Source organism: Oncorhynchus masou, chromosome 31, assembly GCF_036934945.1.
Source record: "Oncorhynchus masou masou isolate Uvic2021 chromosome 31, UVic_Omas_1.1, whole genome shotgun sequence".
Lineage (NCBI taxonomy): Eukaryota > Metazoa > Chordata > Actinopteri > Salmoniformes > Salmonidae > Oncorhynchus > Oncorhynchus masou.
The window spans coordinates 101,224,423-101,244,404 of record NC_088242.1 but is presented as its reverse complement, the minus strand read 5'-3'; the positions used below and the strand labels follow the sequence as shown (position 1 = coordinate 101,244,404).

Here is a 19,982-nt window from a genome sequence, read left to right as displayed (position 1 = left end):
TGAAGGTACAGAAGAGGAAACACTAAGGCAGTGGGATCATCTGATGGGATGTTGGCTTGTGCAGTCTGAGATGCATTACTATTAATATATTTAGGTCCTGACAGCTGAGGCTATGATCATCACCATGAAGTGTTATCAAGAGTACCAATTCTATTACACCTGATTCAAGGCAAAATATTGTCAAAACATTCCTTAACCTGAACTTTTGTTTCAAGTATGTTTCATAAACTAATCTATGTGAATTATGTATTCATGATTATTCAGTACAATGCATGTTGTTGCGCAATCTGACCACAGGATGGCGCTGCTACACAGAGATTTACAGACTGTTTGGCAAAAGCTCCTAGTTTGTCTGGTCCACATGGGTTGGTCATATAATTTAACTCTTCAGATAACATGGCATATTACACCCAAACCCTGTTCTTCTTATGTTATCATTCTTCATTTGAAGAATGTGTGCAGATGTTCAGAGTTGATCCGTTAAGTGTAATAAATAGCGACATAAACAAAGCTAGCTACATCAAATCAAACTTTATTTGCCACATGTGCCGAATACAACAAGTGTAGACTTTACCGTGAAATGCTGACTGACAACAGTGCAGTTCAAGAAGAAGAAAATATTTACCAAGTAGGCTAAAATAAAAAGTAACACAATAAGAATAACGAGGCTATATACAGGGGGCACAGGTACCGAGTCAGTGTGTGGGGGTACAGGCTAGTTGAGGTAATCTGTACCTGTCGGTGTGGGCGAAGTGACTCTGCACAGGTAACAAATAAACAGTGAGTAGCAGCAGTGTACAAGATAAAGATGGTAATAATGTCTTCATGCGGATATTGGGCAGAGGTTGAGTGATGACATCTTATAAAGTAAGGAGAGAAACTGTCCTATAGCTACTGCTGTGGATAGGGAGAGACTGGGCCTTGCAGAACTGGGTTGATGGGCTTCCTGAAGTCAAACCCTGATCAGATAACCAATTGGTCTAGGGTCAGCATGGGACGTTAATAGGTGACGTAAAGATTGGGTGGGTTGCCTCAGTAGCCATGTTGCTATGGTTACTACCAGTAAAACAGTTGAAACTAGCTAGTAAGCTAACTGACAAATTTCAATTTCATAAATACTGGAGGCTCCTGTCTCAGCCTCCAGTATTTATGCTGAAATAGTTTGTGTCGAGGGGTTAGGGTCAGTCTTATATCTGGAGTACTTCTGTCTTATCTGGTGTCTGTATGCTCCCTCTAATTCTCTCTTCTCTCGGAGGACCTGAGCCCTAGGACCATGCCTCAGGACTACCTGGCCTGATGACTCCTTGCTGTCCCCAGTCCACCTGGTCGTGCTGCTGCTCCAGTTTCAACTGTTCTGCCTGTGGCAATGGGACCCTGACCTGTTCACTGGATGTGCTACCTGTCCCAGACCTGCTGTTTCGACTCTCTCTGCTGCACCTGCTGTCACTTAACTCTGAATGATCGGCTATGAAAATCCAACTGACATTTATTCCTGAGGTGCTGACCTGTTGCACCAGTTTTTCCTTACCACCGTGCTTCTACATCTGTATTGCTTGCTGTTTGGGGTTTTAGGCTGGGTTTCTGTATAGCACTTTGTGACATCTGCTGATGTAAAAAGGGCTTTATAAATACATTTGATTGATTGATTGACTGCTAAACAGGAAGTTGTTGTTGTCCTTATAGGATCTCGTCCTCTGACTCCTGCTGTCTCTCTCTGGGTTTCAGCAGTCCCATCTCCATTGGGGGGGTTCTCTTCAATCTGGATCGTACCACACTGCAGAGGGGATAGGGGGTGAGGCATGATGAGCGCACTGTAGAATTAGATTTACCAGATTACAAACTCAATGGAGAATCTCTTTATTGAACGTGCTTTTTTTCAAAATGCTCAAAAGCACTTTCTCTCTTACGGCTAATTTACTAGGAAATTTGAAAAGACAGAATGAGTGGGCAGAGAGCTTACTGTATATTCATGAGCTCACATTGACGGACAGCTTTTTGAAATTTGGATGCAGGGAGCAGTGTGGCAGTCAAATCATCTCAAGAAAATGCAACTCAAACAACATTGAAATTGCATCAATTATATACAGTTGAAGTTGGATGTTTACATACACCTTAGCCAAATACATTTGAACTAAGATTTTCACAATTTCTAACATTTAATCCTAGTAAAAATTCCCTGTCTTAGGTCAGTTAGGATCACCACTTTATTGTAACAATGTGAAGTGTCAGAATAATAGTAGAGAGAATGATATATTTCAGCTTTTATTTATTTCATCACATTCCCAGTGGGTCAGAAGTTTACATACACTTAATTAGTATTTGATAGCATTGCCTTTAAATGGTTTAACTTGGGTCAAACGTGTTGGGTAGCCTTCCACAAGCTTCCCACAATAAGTTGAGTGAATTTTGGCCCATTCCTCCTGACAGAGCTGGTGTAACTGAGTCAGGTTTGTAGGTCTCCTTGCATGTACACGCTTTTTCAGCTCTGCCCTTGACTTTGTTGTCCTTAAGCCATTTTGCTACAACTTTGGAAGACCCATTTGCGACCAAGCTTTAACTTCCTGACTGATGTCTTGTGATGTTGTTTCAATATTTCCACCTAATTTTCCTGCCTAATGATGCCATCTATTTTGTGAAGTGCACCAGTCCCTCCTGCAGCAAAGAACCCCCACAACATGATGCTGCCACCCCCGTGCTTCACGGTTGGGATGGTGTTCTTCGGCTTGCAAGCCTCCCCCTTTTTCCTCCAAACATAACGATGGTCATTATGGCCAAACAGTTCTATTTTTGTTTCATTAGACGAGAGGACATTTCTCCAAAAATTAAATTTTTTGTCCCCATGTGCAGTTGCAAACCTTAGTCTGGCTCTTTTATGGCGGTTTTGGAGCAGTGGCTTCTTCCTTGCTGAGTGGCCGTTCAAGTACTCATTTTACTGTGGATATACAGTGGGGAGAACAAGTATTTGATACACTGCCGACTTTGCAGGTTTTCCTACTTACAAAGCATGTAGAGGTCTGTAATTTTTATCATAGGTACACTTCAACTGTGAGAGACTGGTAGAAGGTCATGTGGTCTGATGAGACAAAAATCGGATCCACTCTTTGCATCTGTGGACTACACCTCTCCGTTCTTCGTGGCCTTTCTCCGCTGGAGATCTGTTGGCGGACCGGATCCACTCTTTGCGTCTGTGGACGACACCTCTCCGTTCTTCGTGGCCTTTCTCCGCTGGAGATCTGTTGGCGGATTGGATTGTCTGACTGACCGACTGACTACAACCTTTTTTGTATTTGATGTGAGTATACTGTGATGATTTATGTAGTTAGTTGTAGTTGAGGACTTAGTAAGAGTTGATATGCTTTAAAGTTCTGTGGTAAAATAATTGTTATATTGATTGTATGATTAATACTGGGTTTACGCTACACTTGTATGAACGGACAAACATTGCGTGACGAAGGTCACTTGAGCTCCCTGAGCTCCTTTACCAGGCTGGACTCTTTTAGGACTGAGGTACAGGACATTTCTGGAGGAACCAGAACTCATTGTTATATTATTATATGTGTGTGTAATCATTGATGTTGCTAATACAACCCACGCAAAAGAATATAGTTGTTTTTGAAGTTCTTTCCAATGTTTTAAGGGTTTATGAAAAGTTTATTTCCATCCTGACTTCCTCCCAAACCAAAAGGAGAAACCAATGTTTTCTCTTATAGGCACAACCTACCTGGCACCCCTATAAATAATAACCTCAAGTCAAAACAGTTACAGAGGGCTTGGCCGGTAGGGATATACTTGTCTCATCGCGCACCAGCGACTCCTGTGGCGGGCCGGGCACAGTGCGCGCTAACCAAGGTTTCCAGGTGCACGACACATTGGTGCGGCTGGCTTCCGGGTTGGATGCGCGCTGTGCTAAGAAGCAGTGCGGCTTGGTTGGGTTGTGTATCGGAGGACGCATGACTTTCAACCTTCGTCTCTCCCGAGCCCGTACGGGAGTGGTAGCGATGAGACAAGATAGTAGCTACTAAAACAATTGGATACCACGAAATTGGGGAGGAAAATGGTTAAAATTCAAACAAAAAAAACAAAAAATGAGAGGAGATTACTCCTTAATAATCCCGCCTCCTGAATCTAAGCGTTGGACATGGGATCAAACTTGATCAATGTAGAAGCAACATGTTCATACTTTAGCCATCATACTCTGATCTGGTATAATCCAGACCTTTAATGTGTCTGGGAAACTGCCACCATATCAACTAGACTCTGGTGATGATGATGAAGGAATGGAATGCTGATGTACATCATTGTGACTGTAAATATGTAGGAGGTGTTAACTCATAAAACCTCAGGGAAAGTGTTGTCTCACTGGCTGATGGTTGCAGTACAGCACCAATACAGTGAGCAGGCTGAAGGCTTGATGCCAGCACAAACATGCTAAATTAACCAATAAGAACACAGGATAGGAGTGGAAAGGGTGTCTCACCAGATGATGGTGCAGTACAGCACTGACACAATAAGCAGGCTGAAGACCAGGTGCCAGCAGTAACACATAGTGATAAACATCATGTTGTTATGGTCCTTTTGGTCCCACTCTGCACCGCTGGGGGAATACAGGACAAACCCAATCTGGAGGGGCAGAGATAAGAGAGGGTTAGAGGATGGAGACTGTTCCAGGGTTTATTATGCTGTAATAGGCTCAACTAGATGGACACAAGCCGCTGCTATGGACGAAAACTGGAAAATCAGGCTGGAAAGTATGTATACAGTATGTATGCAGTATGTATACAGTATGTATACAGTATGTATACAGTATGTATAAAGTATGTATACAGTGTGTATACAGTACACAGAAGCTAATGTGGCATTGTCAGGATTTGGCCAGGGTTGTTCCGGTTTTTGGTCACTAGATGCCCCCATTGTGCTTTTTGACCTTTTGCTTTCCCTTGATCCCCATTATTATTTGCACCTGTGCCTCGTTTCCCCTGATTGTATTTAAACCCTTAGTTTCCCTCAGTTCTTTGCTCTGTGTTTGTATGTTAGCACCCAGCCCTAGTATTCTGTGTACTCTTGTTGATCCCGGTGGACGCTCTTGTGGAATTCTGTTTTTTTGTTCTTGTTTATTTATTTTTGAGTATCTTTTGAGGCTTTTTATGCTTTACCTACCACCTTGTGGATTTACCTTTTTGTCTTGGAGGATTACCTTGTGGATTACCTTGTTCTTGTGGAATTCCTTTTGAGGTTGTGGAGTTACATGTTTTCCTGAAGGACTTCACTTTTTACTTTATTAAATACACCGTCTCAAGTACTGCTGTGTCTGCCTCATCTTCTGGGTTCTGCTGACTATTCGTGGCTCAGTTGGTTAAGTGACTGTTTCTCACTCTGGAGACCCGGGTTTGTAACCGGGTCCTGACAGGCATGATGAATTTATTTCCTGAATTTGGCTCTAGCATTTGAACCGTTTTGGATGTAAACTATTATAACCCCATTCCTGAAAGCTAAAACTTTCTGGAATGTGGACGTGCCTTCTGTTCCCCTCTAGGATGACCACAGGTTGCGTTAGAAGGGAGTGTCACAAAAAAAGGCAAAGAATATAGTTGAAAAGCCTTGTCATAGCCCTTCTAAGGATAGCCATTACACTCCCTATTTAGTCTTGCTTTTGTGACTGACTGGGTTCAAACCAAGTCTCCTGCATGTCACAAGACTGTTAGCCCACTTAGCTAAAGCCCATAGGGATGAGTTCAGGAAGATAACACAAGTCTTCAAGTCTCCAGCAATGTTGCTCATCAAAAGAGTGTGGTTCATCGAATCACCTCAGTTACATTTCACCCCCCTTTGACCTCATACTCAGAGATCAGGGCACCAATATAACTGACTAGGCTTACTGCACAACAACAACACTTTCTGTGGCAGCCAGAAGCAGAAGGATCCATGCACGTGATGAGCAACCTTGCCTGAAACATGAAGATGTATTAAGACGTATTAGTTTGACTGATGGGGTTCTAACCAATGTTCCCTCTAAGCTCCCCCGGGACTACCTTGCAGGAGAAATATCAGCTCGCACAGAGAATCACGAGATTGAACTTCACTCAACTTTCTAGAGTTTTCCCCCTTAGTTAACACTATCAACGTTTCCCTTTACTGTGGGTATTGTGATCGAATCAACTCAATATCAGCCACTTTCAATAAAACATACCGAAACAAAACAAACTATGCAAGAGATTTTGTTGCTGGCAGAGTGCATCGGAGTAGGATTCCATTGCATTGACAGTCACGACTCAGGCCCGTACTCTACACAGACCGGTGCGGCATAACTGATCAGAGCTGCAGTAGGTCTATATGCAAATCGGCTATTGCCATATATGGCTCTGTGCCATTCATTGTGAACTGGACTGTGTTTACAGCATGAGTGGTCATGAGTAGATGTGCTTGTTTTGAGTTCAAAGCCAGAGCTGCATGTAGCCGTGTTTGTACATTTGTTCATATCCTTTGCTAGTTAGTGAGTTATTAGCCCAGTTATAGATCATTTGATTTCAGCAATGGGGGAGTGATTACTTCCTACTAGAGCACAAAACGTGTACATTTCTAGCCTGAAACTGTAACTTAAAGCAGGTACTGCCTCAGTGTTCACAGTAAAACTGTAACTTAAAGCAGGTACTGCCTCAGTGTTCACAGTAAACCTGTAACTTAAAGCGGGTACAGCCTCTGTGTTAAAAGTAAACCTGTAACTAAAAGCGGGTACAGCCTCAGTGTTCACAGTAAAACTGTAACTTAAAGCGGGTACAGCCTCAGTGTTTACAGTAAAACTGTAACTAAAAGCGGGTACAGCCTCAGTGTTCACAGTAAAACTAACTAAAAGCGGGTACAGCCTCTGTGTTAAAAGTAAACCTGTAACTTAAAGCAGGTACAGCCTCAGTGTTCACAGTAAAACTGTAACTAAAAGCAGGTACAGCCTCAGTGTTCACAGTAAAACTGTAACTAAAAGCAGGTACAGCCTCATTGTTCACAGTAAAACTGTAACTAAAAGCGGGTACAGCCTCAGTGTTCACAGTAAAACTGTAACTTAAAGCAGGTACAGCCTCAGTGTTCACAGTAAAACTGTAACTTAAAGCAGCTACAGCCTCAGTGTTCACAGTAAATCTGTAACTTAAAGCGGGTACAGCCTCAGTGTTCACCGTAAAACTGTAACTTAAAGCGGGTGCAGCCTCAGTGTTCACAGTAAAACTGTAACTTAAAGCGGGTACAGCCTCAGTGTTCACAGTAAACCTGTAACTTAAAGCAGGTACAGCCTCAGTGTTCACAGTAAAACTGTAACTTAAAGCGGGTACAGCCTCAGTGTTCACAGTAAAACTGTAACTTAAAGCAGGTACAGCCTCAGTGTTCACCGTAAAACTGTAACAAAAAGCGGGTACAGCCTCAGTGTTCACAGTAAAACGTTGTCTACCTCAGGCCAACCTACTATCGGCTCCTGGAGAGAATTAAACTGTCCAGATCTGGAACGACAACTGTATCACTTGTCTCCAGGGGTGTTTTGACTGTACTATGTGGGAGGTATTGGGTCTCCAGGAGTGTTTTGACTGTACTATGTGGGAGGTATTTGGTCTCTGGGGGTGTTTTGACTACTATGTGGGAGGTATTTGGTCTCCAGGGGTGTTTTGACTGTACTATGTGGGAGGTATTGTGTCTCCAGGGGTGTTTTAACTGGACTATGTGGGAGGTATCTGGTCTCCAGGGGTGTTTTGACTGGACTATGTGGGAGGTATTTGGTCTCCAGGGGTGTTTTGACTGTACTATGTGGGAGGTATTTGGTCTCCAGGGGTGTTTTGACTGTACTATGTGGGAGGTATCTGGTCTCCAGGGGTGTTTTGACTGGACTATGTGGGAGGTATTTGGTCTCCGGGGGTGTTTTGACTGTACTATGTGGGAGGTATCTGGTCTCCAGGGTGTTTTGACTGTACTATGTGGGAGATATTGGGTCTCCGGGGGTGTTTTGACTACTATGTGGGAGGTATTTGGTCTCCAGGGGTGTTTTGACTGGACTATGTGGGAGGTATTTGGTTTCCAGGGGTGTTTTGACTGGACTATGTGGGAGGTATTTGGTTTCCAGGGGTGTTTTGACTGGACTATGTGGGAGGTATTTGGTCTCCAGGGGTGTTTTGAGTGGACTATGTGGGAGGTATTTGGTTTCCAGGGGTGTTTTGACTGGACTATGTGGGAGGTATCTGGTCTCCAGGGTGTTTTGACTGTACTATGTGGGAGATATTGGGTCTCCGGGGGTGTTTTGACTACTATGTGGGAGGTATTTGGTCTCCAGGGGTGTTTTGACTGGACTATGTGGGAGGTATTTGGTTTCCAGGGGTGTTTTGACTGGACTATGTGGGAGGTATTTGGTTTCCAGGGGTGTTTTGACTGGACAATGTGGGAGGTATTTGGTCTCCAGGGGTGTTTTGAGTGGACTATGTGGGAGGTATTTGGTCTCCAGGGGTGTTTTGACTGGACTATGTGGGAGGTATTTGGTTTCCAGGGGTGTTTTGACTGGACTAAGTGGGAGGTATTTGGTCTCCAGGGGTGTTTTGACTGGACTATGTGGGAGGTATCTGGTCTCCAGGGTGTTTTGACTGTACTATGTGGGAGATATTGGGTCTCCGGGGGTGTTTTGACTACTATGTGGGAGGTATTTGGTCTCCAGGGGTGTTTTGACTGGACTATGTGGGAGGTATTTGGTTTCCAGGGGTGTTTTGACTGGACTAAGTGGGAGGTATTTGGTCTCCAGGTGTGTTTTGACTGGACTATGTGGGAGGTATTGGGTTTCCAGGGGTGTTTTGACTGGACTATGTGGGAGGTATCTGGTCTCCAGGGTGATTTGACTGTACTATGTGGGAGGTATCTGGTCTCCAGGGTGTTTTGACTGTACTATGTGGGAGGTATCTGGTCTCCAGGGTGATTTGACTGTACTATGTGGGACATATCTGGTCTCCAGGGGTGTTTTGACTGTACTATGTGGAAGGTATTTGGTCTCCAGGGGTGTTTTGACTGTACTATGTGGTAGGTATCTGGTCTCCAGGGGTGTTTTGACTGTACTATGTGGGAGGTATCTGGTCTCCAGGGGTGTTTTGACTGTACTATGTGGGAGGTATTTGGTCTCTGGGGGTGTTTTGACTACTATGTGGGAGGTATTTGGTCTCCAGGGGTGTTTTGACTGTATTATGTGGGAGGTATTTGGTCTCCAGGGGTGTTTTGACTGTACCATGTGGGAGATATTGGGTCTCCGGGGGTGTTTTGACTACTATGTGGGAGGTATTTGGTCTCCAGGGGTGTTTTGACTGGACTATGTGGGAGGTATTTGGTTTCCAGGGGTGTTTTGACTGGACTATGTGGGAGGTATTTGGTCTCCAGGGGTGTTTTGACTGGACTATGTGGGAGGTATTTGGTTTCCAGGGGTGTTTTGACTGGGAAACTGGTCAGAATTGAAGGAATGATAGATGGCACTAAATGCAGGGAAATTCTTGAGGGGAAACCTATTTCATTTTTCCAGAGATTTGAGACTGAGGTTAATCTTCCAGCAGGACAATGACCCTAACCATACTGCTAAAGCAACACTCAAGTGGTTTAAGGGGAAACATTTAAATGTCTTGTAATGGCCTAGTCAAAGACCAGACCTCAATCCAATTGAGAATCTGTGGTATGACTTTAAGATTGCTGTACACCAGCGGAACCTATCCAACAAGGACCTGGAGCAGTTTAACCTTGAAGAATGGGCAAACATCCCAGTGGCTAGATGTGCCAAGCTTATAGAGACATACCCCAAGATACTTGCAGCTGTAATTGCTGCAAAAGGTGGCTCTACAAAGTACTGACAAATATTTTGCCACTTCAAAGTGGTAGGCATGTTATGAAAATCAAATGATACAAACCCCCCAAGAACACATTTTGATTCCAGGTTGTAAGGCAACAAATAGGAAAAATGCCAAGGGGGTGAAAACTTTCGCAAGCCACTGTAGGGTTAGTGGAAGTAGGACCTATCTACCCAGGTTTAGTGGAAGTAGGCCTATCTACCCAGGTTTAGTGGAAGTAGGCCTATCTACCCAGGGTTAGTGGAAGTAGGGCTATCTACCCAGGTTTAGTGGAAGCAGGCCTATCTACCCAGGGTTAGTGGAAGCAGGCCTATCTACCCAGGGTTAGTGGAAGTAGGCCTATCTACCCAGGGTTAGTGGAAGTAGGCCTATCTACCCAGGGTTAGTGGAAGAAGGCCTATCTACCCAGGTTTAGTGGAAGCAGGCCTATCTACCCAGGGTTAGTGGAAGCAGGCCTATCTACCCAGGTTTAGTGGAAGCAGGCCAATCTACCCAGGGTTAGTGGAAGTAGGGCTATCTATCCAGGTTTAGTGGAAGTAGGGCTATCTACCCAGGTTTAGTGGAAGTAGGGCTATCTACCCAGGTTTAGTGGAAGTAGGGCTATCTAACCAGGTTTAGTGGAAGTAGGCCTATCAACCCAGGTTTAGTGGAAGTAGGCCTATCTATCCAGGTTTAGTGGAAGTAGGGCTATCTACCCAGGTTTAGTGGAAGTAGGGCTATCTACCCAGGTTTAGTGGAAGTAGGGCTATCTAACCAAGTTTAGTGGAAGTAGGCCTATCAACCCAGGTTTAGTGGAAGTAGGCCTATCTACCCAGGGTTAGTGGAAGTAGGATTATCTACCCAGGGTTAGTGGAAGTAGGGCTATCTACCCAGGTTTAGTGGAAGTAGGGCTATCTACCCAGGTTTAGTGGAAGTAGAGCTATCTACCCAGGGTTAGTGGAAGCAGGCCTATCTACCCAGGTTTAGTGGAAGTATACCTATCTACCCAGGGTTAGTGGAAGTAGGGCTATCTACCCAGGTTTAGTGGAAGTAGGGCTATCTACCCAGGGTTAGTGGAAGTAGACCTATCTACCCAGGTTTAGTGGAAGTAGGGCTATCTACCCAGGTTTAGTGGAAGTAGGCCTATCTACCCAGGTTTAGTGGAAGTAGTCCAATCTACCCAGGGTTAGTGGAAGTAGGGCTATCTACCCAGGGTTAGTGGAAGTAGGGCTATCTACCCAGGTTTAGTGGAAGTAGGGCTATCTAACCAGGTTTAGTGGAAGTAGGCCTATCTACCCAGGTTTAGTGGAAGTAGGCCTATCTACCCAGGGTTAGTGGAAGTAGGGCTATCTACCCAGGGTTAGTGGAAGTAGGGCTATCTACCAAGGGTTAGTGGAAGTATGCCTATCTACCCAGGGTTAGTGGAAGTAGGCCTATCTACCCAGGGTTAGTGGAAGTAGGGCTATCTACCCAGGTTTAGTGGAAGTAGGGCTATCTACCCAGGTTTAGTGGAAGTAGGGCTATCTACCCAGGTTTAGTGGAAGTAGTCCAATCTACCCAGGGTTAGTGGAAGTAGGGCTATCTACCCAGGTTTAGTGGAAGTAGGGCTATCTACCCAGGTTTAGTGGAAGTAGGGCTATCTACCCAGGTTTAGTGGAAGTAGAGCTATCTACCCAGGGTTAGTGGAAGCAGGCCTATCTACCCAGGTTTAGTGGAAGTATACCTATCTACCCAGGGTTAGTGGAAGTAGGGCTATCTACCCAGGTTTAGTGGAAGTAGGGCTATCTACCCAGGGTTAGTGGAAGTAGACCTATCTACCCAGGTTTAGTGGAAGTAGGGCTATCTACCCAGGTTTAGTGGAAGTAGGGCTATCTACCCAGGTTTAGTGGAAGTAGGGCTATCTAACCAGGTTTAGTGGAAGTAGGCCTATCAACCCAGGTTTAGTGGAAGTAGGCCTATCTATCCAGGTTTAGTGGAAGTAGGGCTAACTACCCAGGTTTAGTGGAAGTAGGGCTATCTACCCAGGTTTAGTGGAAGTAGGGCTATCTAACCAGGTTTAGTGGAAGTAGGCCTATCAACCCAGGTTTAGTGGAAGTAGGCCTATCTACCCAGGGTTAGTGGAAGTAGGATTATCTACCCAGGGTTAGTGGAAGTAGGGCTATCTACCCAGGTTTAGTGGAAGTAGGGCTATCTACCCAGGTTTAGTGGAAGTAGGCCTATCTATCCAGGTTTAGTGGAAGTAGGGCTATCTACCCAGGTTTAGTGGAAGTAGGGCTATCTACCCAGTTTTAGTGGAAGTAGGGCTATCTAACCAGGTTTAGTGGAAGTAGGCCTATCAACCCAGGTTTAGTGGAAGTAGGCCTATCTACCCAGGGTTAGTGGAAGTAGGATTATCTACCCAGGGTTAGTGGAAGTAGGGCTATCTACCCAGGTTTAGTGGAAGTAGGGCTATCTACCCAGGTTTAGTGGAAGTAGAGCTATCTACCCAGGGTTAGTGGAAGCAGGCCTATCTACCCAGGTTTAGTGGAAGTATACCTATCTACCCAGGGTTAGTGGAAGTAGGGCTATCTACCCAGGTTTAGTGGAAGTAGGGCTATCTACCCAGGGTTAGTGGAAGTAGACCTATCTACCCAGGTTTAGTGGAAGTAGGGCTATCTACCCAGGTTTAGTGGAAGTAGGCCTATCTACCCAGGTTTAGTGGAAGTAGTCCAATCTACCCAGGGTTAGTGGAAGTAGGGCTATCTACCCAGGGTTAGTGGAAGTAGGGCTATCTACCCAGGTTTAGTGGAAGTAGGGCTATCTAACCAGGTTTAGTGGAAGTAGGCCTATCTACCCAGGTTTAGTGGAAGTAGGCCTATCTACCCAGGGTTAGTGGAAGTAGGGCTATCTACCCAGGGTTAGTGGAAGTAGGGCTATCTACCCAGGTTTAGTGGAAGTAGTCCAATCTACCCAGGGTTAGTGGAAGTAGGGCTATCTACCCAGGTTTAGTGGAAGTAGGGCTATCTACCCAGGTTTAGTGGAAGTAGGGCTATCTACCCAGGTTTAGTGGAAGTAGAGCTATCTACCCAGGGTTAGTGGAAGCAGGCCTATCTACCCAGGTTTAGTGGAAGTATACCTATCTACCCAGGGTTAGTGGAAGTAGGGCTATCTACCCAGGTTTAGTGGAAGTAGGGCTATCTACCCAGGGTTAGTGGAAGTAGACCTATCTACCCAGGTTTAGTGGAAGTAGGGCTATCTACCCAGGTTTAGTGGAAGTAGGGCTATCTACCCAGGTTTAGTGGAAGTAGGGCTATCTAACCAGGTTTAGTGGAAGTAGGCCTATCAACCCAGGTTTAGTGGAAGTAGGCCTATCTATCCAGGTTTAGTGGAAGTAGGGCTATCTACCCAGGTTTAGTGGAAGTAGGGCTATCTACCCAGGTTTAGTGGAAGTAGGGCTATCTAACCAGGTTTAGTGGAAGTAGGCCTATCAACCCAGGTTTAGTGGAAGTAGGCCTATCTACCCAGGGTTAGTGGAAGTAGGATTATCTACCCAGGGTTAGTGGAAGTAGGGCTATCTACCCAGGTTTAGTGGAAGTAGGGCTATCTACCCAGGTTTAGTGGAAGTAGAGCTATCTACCCAGGGTTAGTGGAAGCAGGCCTATCTACCCAGGTTTAGTGGAAGTATGCCTATCTACCCAGGGTTAGTGGAAGTAGGGCTATCTACCCAGGTTTAGTGGAAGTAGGGCTATCTACCCAGGGTTAGTGGAAGTAGGGCTATCTACCCAGGGTTAGTGGAAGTAGACCTATCTACCCAGGTTTAGTGGAAGTAGGGCTATCTACCCAGGTTTAGTGGAAGTAGGCCTATCTACCCAGGTTTAGTGGAAGTAGTCCAATCTACCCAGGGTTAGTGGAAGTAGGGCTATCTACCCAGGTTTAGTGGAAGTAGGGCTATCTACCCAGGTTTAGTGGAAGTAGGGCTATCTAACCAGGTTTAGTGGAAGTAGGCCTATCTACCCAGGTTTAGTGGAAGTAGGCCTATCTACCCAGGGTTAGTGGAAGTAGGGCTATCTACCCAGGGTTAGTGGAAGTAGGGCTATCTACCAAGGGTTAGTGGAAGTATGCCTATCTACCCAGGGTTAGTGGAAGTAGGCCTATCTACCCAGGGTTAGTGGAAGTAGGGCTATCTACCCAGGTTTAGTGGAAGTAGGGCTATCTACCCAGGTTTAGTGGAAGTAGGGCTATCTACCCAGGTTTAGTGGAAGTAGTCCAATCTACCCAGGGTTAGTGGAAGTAGGGCTATCTACCCAGGTTTAGTGGAAGTAGGGCTATCTACCCAGGTTTAGTGGAAGTAGGGCTATCTACCCAGGTTTAGTGGAAATAGAGCTATCTACCCAGGGTTAGTGGAAGCAGGCCTATCTACCCAGGTTTAGTGGAAGTATACCTATCTACCCAGGGTTAGTGGAAGTAGGGCTATCTACCCAGGTTTAGTGGAAGTAGACCTATCTACCCAGGGTTAGTGGAAGTAGACCTATCTACCCAGGTTTAGTGGAAGTAGGGCTATCTACCCAGGTTTAGTGGAAGTAGGCCTATCTACCCAGGTTTAGTGGAAGTAGTCCAATCTACCCAGGTTTAGTGGAAGTAGGGCTATCTACCCAGGTTTAGTGGAAGTAGGGCTATCTACCCAGGTTTAGTGGAAGTAGGGCTATCTACCCAGGTTTAGTGGAAGTAGAGCTATCTACCCAGGGTTAGTGGAAGCAGGCCTATCTACCCAGGTTTAGTGGAAGTATACCTATCTACCCAGGGTTAGTGGAAGTAGGGCTATCTACCCAGGTTTAGTGGAAGTAGGGCTATCTACCCAGGGTTAGTGGAAGTAGACCTATCTACCCAGGTTTAGTGGAAGTAGGGCTATCTACCCAGGTTTAGTGGAAGTAGGCCTATCTACCCAGGTTTAGTGGAAGTAGGCCTATCTACCCAGGGTTAGTGGAAGTAGGCCTATCTACCCAGGTTAAGTGAAAGTAGGGCTATCTACCCAGGTTTAGTGGAAGTAGTCCAATCTACCCAGGGTTAGTGGAAGTAGGGCTATCTACCCAGGTTTAGTGGAAGTAGGGCTATCTACCCAGGTTTAGTGGAAGTAGGGCTATCTACCCAGGTTTAGTGGAAGTAGAGCTATCTACCCAGGGTTAGTGGAAGCAGGCCTATCTACCCAGGTTTAGTGGAAGTATACCTATCTACCCAGGGTTAGTGGAAGTAGGGCTATCTACCCAGGTTTAGTGGAAGTAGACCTATCTACCCAGGTTTAGTGGAAGTAGGCCTATCTACCCAGGTTTAGTGGAAGTAGGCCTATCTACCCAGGTTTAGTGGAAGTAGGCCTATCTACCCAGGGTTAGTGGAAGTAGGCCTATCTACCCAGGGTTAGTGGAAGTAGGCCTATCTACCCAGGTTTAGTGGAAGCAGGCCTATCTACCCAGGGTTAGTGGAAGTAGGGCTATCTACCCAGGTTTAGTGGAAGTAGGCCTATCTAACCAGGTTTAGTGGAAGTAGGCCTATCTACCCAGGTTTAGTGGAAGTAGGCCTATCTACCCAGGGTTAGTGGAAGTAGGGCTATCTACCCAGGGTTAGTGGAAGTAGAGCTATCTACCCAGGGTTAGTGGAAGTATACCTATCTACCCAGGGTTAGTGGAAGTAGGCCTATCTACCCAGGGTTCGTGGAAGTAGGCCTATCTACCCAGGTTTAGTGGAAGTAGGGCTATCTACCCAGGTTTAGTGGAAGCAGGCCTATCTACCCAGGTTTAGTGGAAGCAGGCCTATCTACCCAGGTTTAGTGGAAGCAGGCCTATCTACCCAGGTTTAGTGGAAGTAGGCCTATCTACCCAGGTTTAGTGGAAGTAGGGCTATCTACCCAGGTTTAGTTGGAGTAGGCCTATCTACCCAGGGTTAGTGGAAGTAGGCCTATCTACCCAGGCTTAGTGGAAGCAGGCCTATCTACCCAGGTTTAGTGGAAGCAGGCCTATCTACCCAGGGTTAGTGGAAGTAGGCCTATCTACCCAGGTTTAGTGGAAGTAGCCCTATCTACCCAGGGTTAGTGGAAGTAGGCCTATCTACCCAGGTTTAGTGGAAGTAGCCCTATCTACCCAGGGTTAGTGGAAGTAGGCCTATCTACCCAGGTTTAGTGGAATTAGGCCTATCTACCCAGGGTTAGTGGAAGTAGGCCTATCTACCCAGGGTTAGTGGAAGTAGGCCTATCTACCCAGGGTTAGTGGAAGCAGGCCTATCTACCCAGGGTTAGTGGAAGTAGGCCTATCTACCCAGGGTTAGTGGAAGCAGGCCTATCTACCCAGGGTTAGTGGAAGCAGGCCTATCTACCCAGGGTTAGTGGAAGTAGGGCTATCTACCCAGGGTTAAAAAAAATATATAATTTTTTTTTATCCCATTTAGCAGACGCTTTTGTCCAAAGCGACTTACAAGTCGGCTGGGGCCACTACTTTTTACATATGGGTGGCCCCAGCGGGAATCGAACCCACGACGCTTGGCGTTGCAAGCGCCATGCTCTACCGACTGAGCCACACGGGCCCAAGGGCTATCTACCCAGGTTTAGTGGAAGTAGGGCTATCTACCCAGGGTTAGTGGAAGTAGGGCTATCTACCCAGGTTTAGTGGAAGTAGGGCTATCTACCCAGGTTTAGTGGAAGTAGAGTTATCTACCCAGGGTTAGTGGAAGCAGGCCTACCTACCCAGGGTTAGTGGAAGTATGCCTATCTACCCAGGTTTAGTGGAAGTAGGCCTATCTACCCAGGTTTAGTGGAAGCAGGCCTATCTACCCAGGTTTAGTGGAAGCAGGCCTATCTACCCAGGTTTAGTGGAAGCAGGCCTATCTACCCAGGTTTAGTGGAAGCAGGCCTATCTACCCAGGTTTAGTGGAAGCAGGGCTATCTACCCAGGGTTAGTGGAAGTAGGCCTATCTACCCAGGTTTAGTGGAAGCAGGCCTATCTACCCAGGGTTAGTGGAAGTAGGGCTATCTACCCAGGTTTAGTGGAAGTAGGCCTATCTAACCAGGTTTAGTGGAAGTAGGCCTATCTACCCAGGTTTAGTGGAAGTAGGCCTATCTACCCAGGGTTAGTGGAAGTAGGGCTATCTACCCAGGGTTAGTGGAAGTAGAGCTATCTACCCAGGGTTAGTGGAAGTATACCTATCTACCCAGGGTTAGTGGAAGTAGGCCTATCTACCCAGGGTTCGTGGAAGTAGGCCTATCTACCCAGGTTTAGTGGAAGTAGGGCTATCTACCCAGGTTTAGTGGAAGTAGGCCTATCTACCCAGGTTTAGTGGAAGCAGGCCTATCTACCCAGGTTTAGTGGAAGCAGGCCTATCTACCCAGGTTTAGTGGAAGTAGGCCTATCTACCCAGGGTTAGTGGAAGTAGGGCTATCTACCCAGGTTTAGTGGAAGTAGGCCTATCTACCCAGGGTTAGTGGAAGTAGGCCTATCTACCCAGGGTTAGTGGAAGTAGGCCTATCTACCCAGGCTTAGTGGAAGCAGGCCTATCTACCCAGGTTTAGTGGAAGCAGGCCTATCTACCCAGGGTTAGTGGAAGTAGGCCTATCTACCCAGGTTTAGTGGAAGTAGCCCTATCTACCCAGGGTTAGTGGAAGTAGGCCTATCTACCCAGGTTTAGTGGAAGTAGGCCTATCTACCCAGGGTTAGTGGAAGTAGGCCTATCTACCCAGGTTTAGTGGAAGTAGGGCTATCTACCCAGGGTTAGTGGAAGTAGGCTATCTACCCAGGGTTAGTGGAAGTAGGCCTATCTACCCAGGGTTAGGGAAGCAGGCCTATTACCCAGGGTTAGTGGAAGTAGGCCTATCTACCCAGGTTTAGTGGAAGTCTATCTACCAGGTTTAGTGGAAGTAGGGCTATCTACCCAGGTTTAGTGGAAGTAGGGCTATCTAACCAGGTTTAGTGGAAGTAGGGCTATCTACCCAGGTTTAGTGGAAGTAGGGCTATCTACCCAGGTTTAGTGGAAGTAGAGCTATCTACCCAGGGTTAGTGGAAGCAGGCCTGTCTACCCAGGTTTAGTGGAAGTATACCTATCTACCCAGGGTTAGTGGAAGTAGGGCTATCTACCCAGGTTTAGTGGAAGCAGGCCTATCTACCCAGGTTTAGTGGAAGCAGGCCTATCTACCCAGGTTTAGTGGAAGTAGGCCTATCTACCCAGGTTTAGTGGAAGTAGGGCTATCTACCCAGGGTTAGTGGAAGTAGGGCTATCTACCCAGGGTTAGTGGAAGTAGGGCTATCTACCCAGGTTTAGTGGAAGTAGGGCTATCTACCCAGGTTTAGTGGAAGTAGGGCTATCTACCCAGGTTTAGTGGAAGTTATCTAAACAGGTTTAGTGGAAGTAGGGCTATCTACCCAGGGTTAGTGGAAGTGGGCTATCTACCCAGGGTTAGTGGAAGTAGGGCTATCTACCCAGGTTTAGTGGAAGTAGGGCTATCTACCCAGGGTTAGTGGATCTATCTACCCAGGTTTAGTGGAAGTAGGGCTATCTACCCAGGTTTAGTGGAAGTAGGCTATCTACCCAGGGTTAGTGGAAGCAGGCCTGGAGGTTTAGTGGAAGTAGGATCTACCCAGGGTTTAGTGGAAGTAGGCCTATCTACCCAGGGTTAGTGGAAGTAGGCCTATCTACCCAGGGTTAGTGGAAGTAGGGCTATCTACCCAGGTTTAGTGGAAGTAGGGCTATCTACCCAGGTTTAGTGGAAGTAGGGCTATCTACCCAGGTTTAGTGGAAGTAGGGCTATCTACCCAGGTTTAGTGGAAGTAGGCCTATCTACCCAGGGTTAGTGGAAGTAGGGCTATCTACCCAGGTTTAGTGGAAGTAGGCCTATCTACCCAGGTTTAGTGGAAGTAGGGCTATCTACCCAGGTTTAGTGGAAGTAGGGCTATCTACCCAGGGTTAGTGGAAGCAGGCCTATCTACCCAGGTTTAGTGGAAGTAGGCCTATCTACCCAGGGTTAGTGGAAGTAGGGCTATCTACCCAGGTTTAGTGGAAGTAGGGCTATCTACCCAGGGTTAGTGGAAGTAGGGCTAGGTTTAGTGGAAGTCTACCCAGGTTTAGTGGAAGTAGGGCTATCTACCCAGGTTTAGTGGAAGTAGGCCTATCTACCCAGGGTTAGTGGAAGTAGGGCTATCTACCCAGGTTTAGTGGAAGTAGGGCTATCTACCCAGGTTTAGTGGAAGTAGGGCTATCTACCCAGGTTTAGTGGAAGTAGGGCTATCTACCCAGGGTTAGTGGAAGCAGGCCTATCTACCCAGGTTTAGTGGAAGTATACCTATCTACCCAGGGTTAGTGGAAGTAGGGCTATCTACCCAGGTTTAGTGGAAGTAGGGCTATCTACCCAGGGTTAGTGGAAGTAGGCCTATCTACCCAGGTTTAGTGGAAGTAGGCCTATCTACCCAGGTTTAGTGGAAGTAGGCCTATCTACCCAGGGTTAGTGGAAGTAGGCCTATCTACCCAGGTTTAGTGGAAGTAGGGCTATCTACCCAGGTTTAGTGGAAGTAGGCCTATCTACCCAGGTTTAGTGGAAGTAGGCCTATCTACCCAGGTTTAGTGGAAGTAGGCCTATCTACCCAGGTTTAGTGGAAGTAGGCCTATCTACCCAGGGTTAGTGGAAGTAGGCCTATCTACCCAGGGTTAGTGGAAGTAGGCCTATCTACCCAGGGTTAGTGGAAGTAGGCCTATCTACCCAGGGTTAGTGGAAGTAGGCCTATCTACCCAGGGTTAGTGGAAGTAGGGCTATCTACCCAGGTTTAGTGGAAGTAGGCCTATCTACCCAGGTTTAGTGGAAGTAGGCCTATCTACCCAGGTTTAGTGGAAGTAGGCCTATCTACCCAGGGTTAGTGGAAGTAGAGCTATCTACCCAGGGTTAGTGGAAGTAGAGCTATCTACCCAGGGTTAGTGGAAGTATACCTATCTACCCAGGGTTAGTGGAAGTAGGCTATCTACCCAGGGTTAGTGGAAGTAGGGCTATCTACCCAGGTTTAGTGGAAGTAGGGCTATCTACCCAGGTTTAGTGGAAGTATCTACCCAGGTTTAGCCTATCTACCCAGGTTTAGTGGAAGCAGGCCTATCTACCCAGGTTTAGTGGAAGTAGGGCTATCTACCCAGGTTTAGTGGAAGTAGGGCTATCTACCC

At 46.4% G+C, this 19,982-nt stretch overlaps 1 protein-coding gene and 1 non-coding gene across 2 annotated transcripts in view; both read right to left on the bottom strand.

Moving 5' to 3' along the window:
• Positions 1-516: 516 nt before the first annotated feature.
• tmem45a (transmembrane protein 45a) overlaps positions 517-19,982 on the bottom strand; it is a 71,955-nt gene continuing 52,489 nt past the window's right edge. Inside the window, exons 5-6 of the mRNA XM_064952693.1 lie at positions 4,478-4,620; positions 517-1,774 (exon numbers count right to left, since the gene is read on the bottom strand). Coding sequence (XP_064808765.1) covers positions 1,678-1,774; positions 4,478-4,620 — 240 coding nt within the window. The 3' untranslated portion in view covers positions 517-1,677. The remainder of the gene's footprint in view (positions 1,775-4,477; positions 4,621-19,982) is intronic.
• Positions 16,300-16,374, bottom strand: trnaa-ugc (transfer RNA alanine (anticodon UGC)). Its single transcript has one exon. It is a non-coding gene; the product is annotated as a tRNA-Ala (tRNA).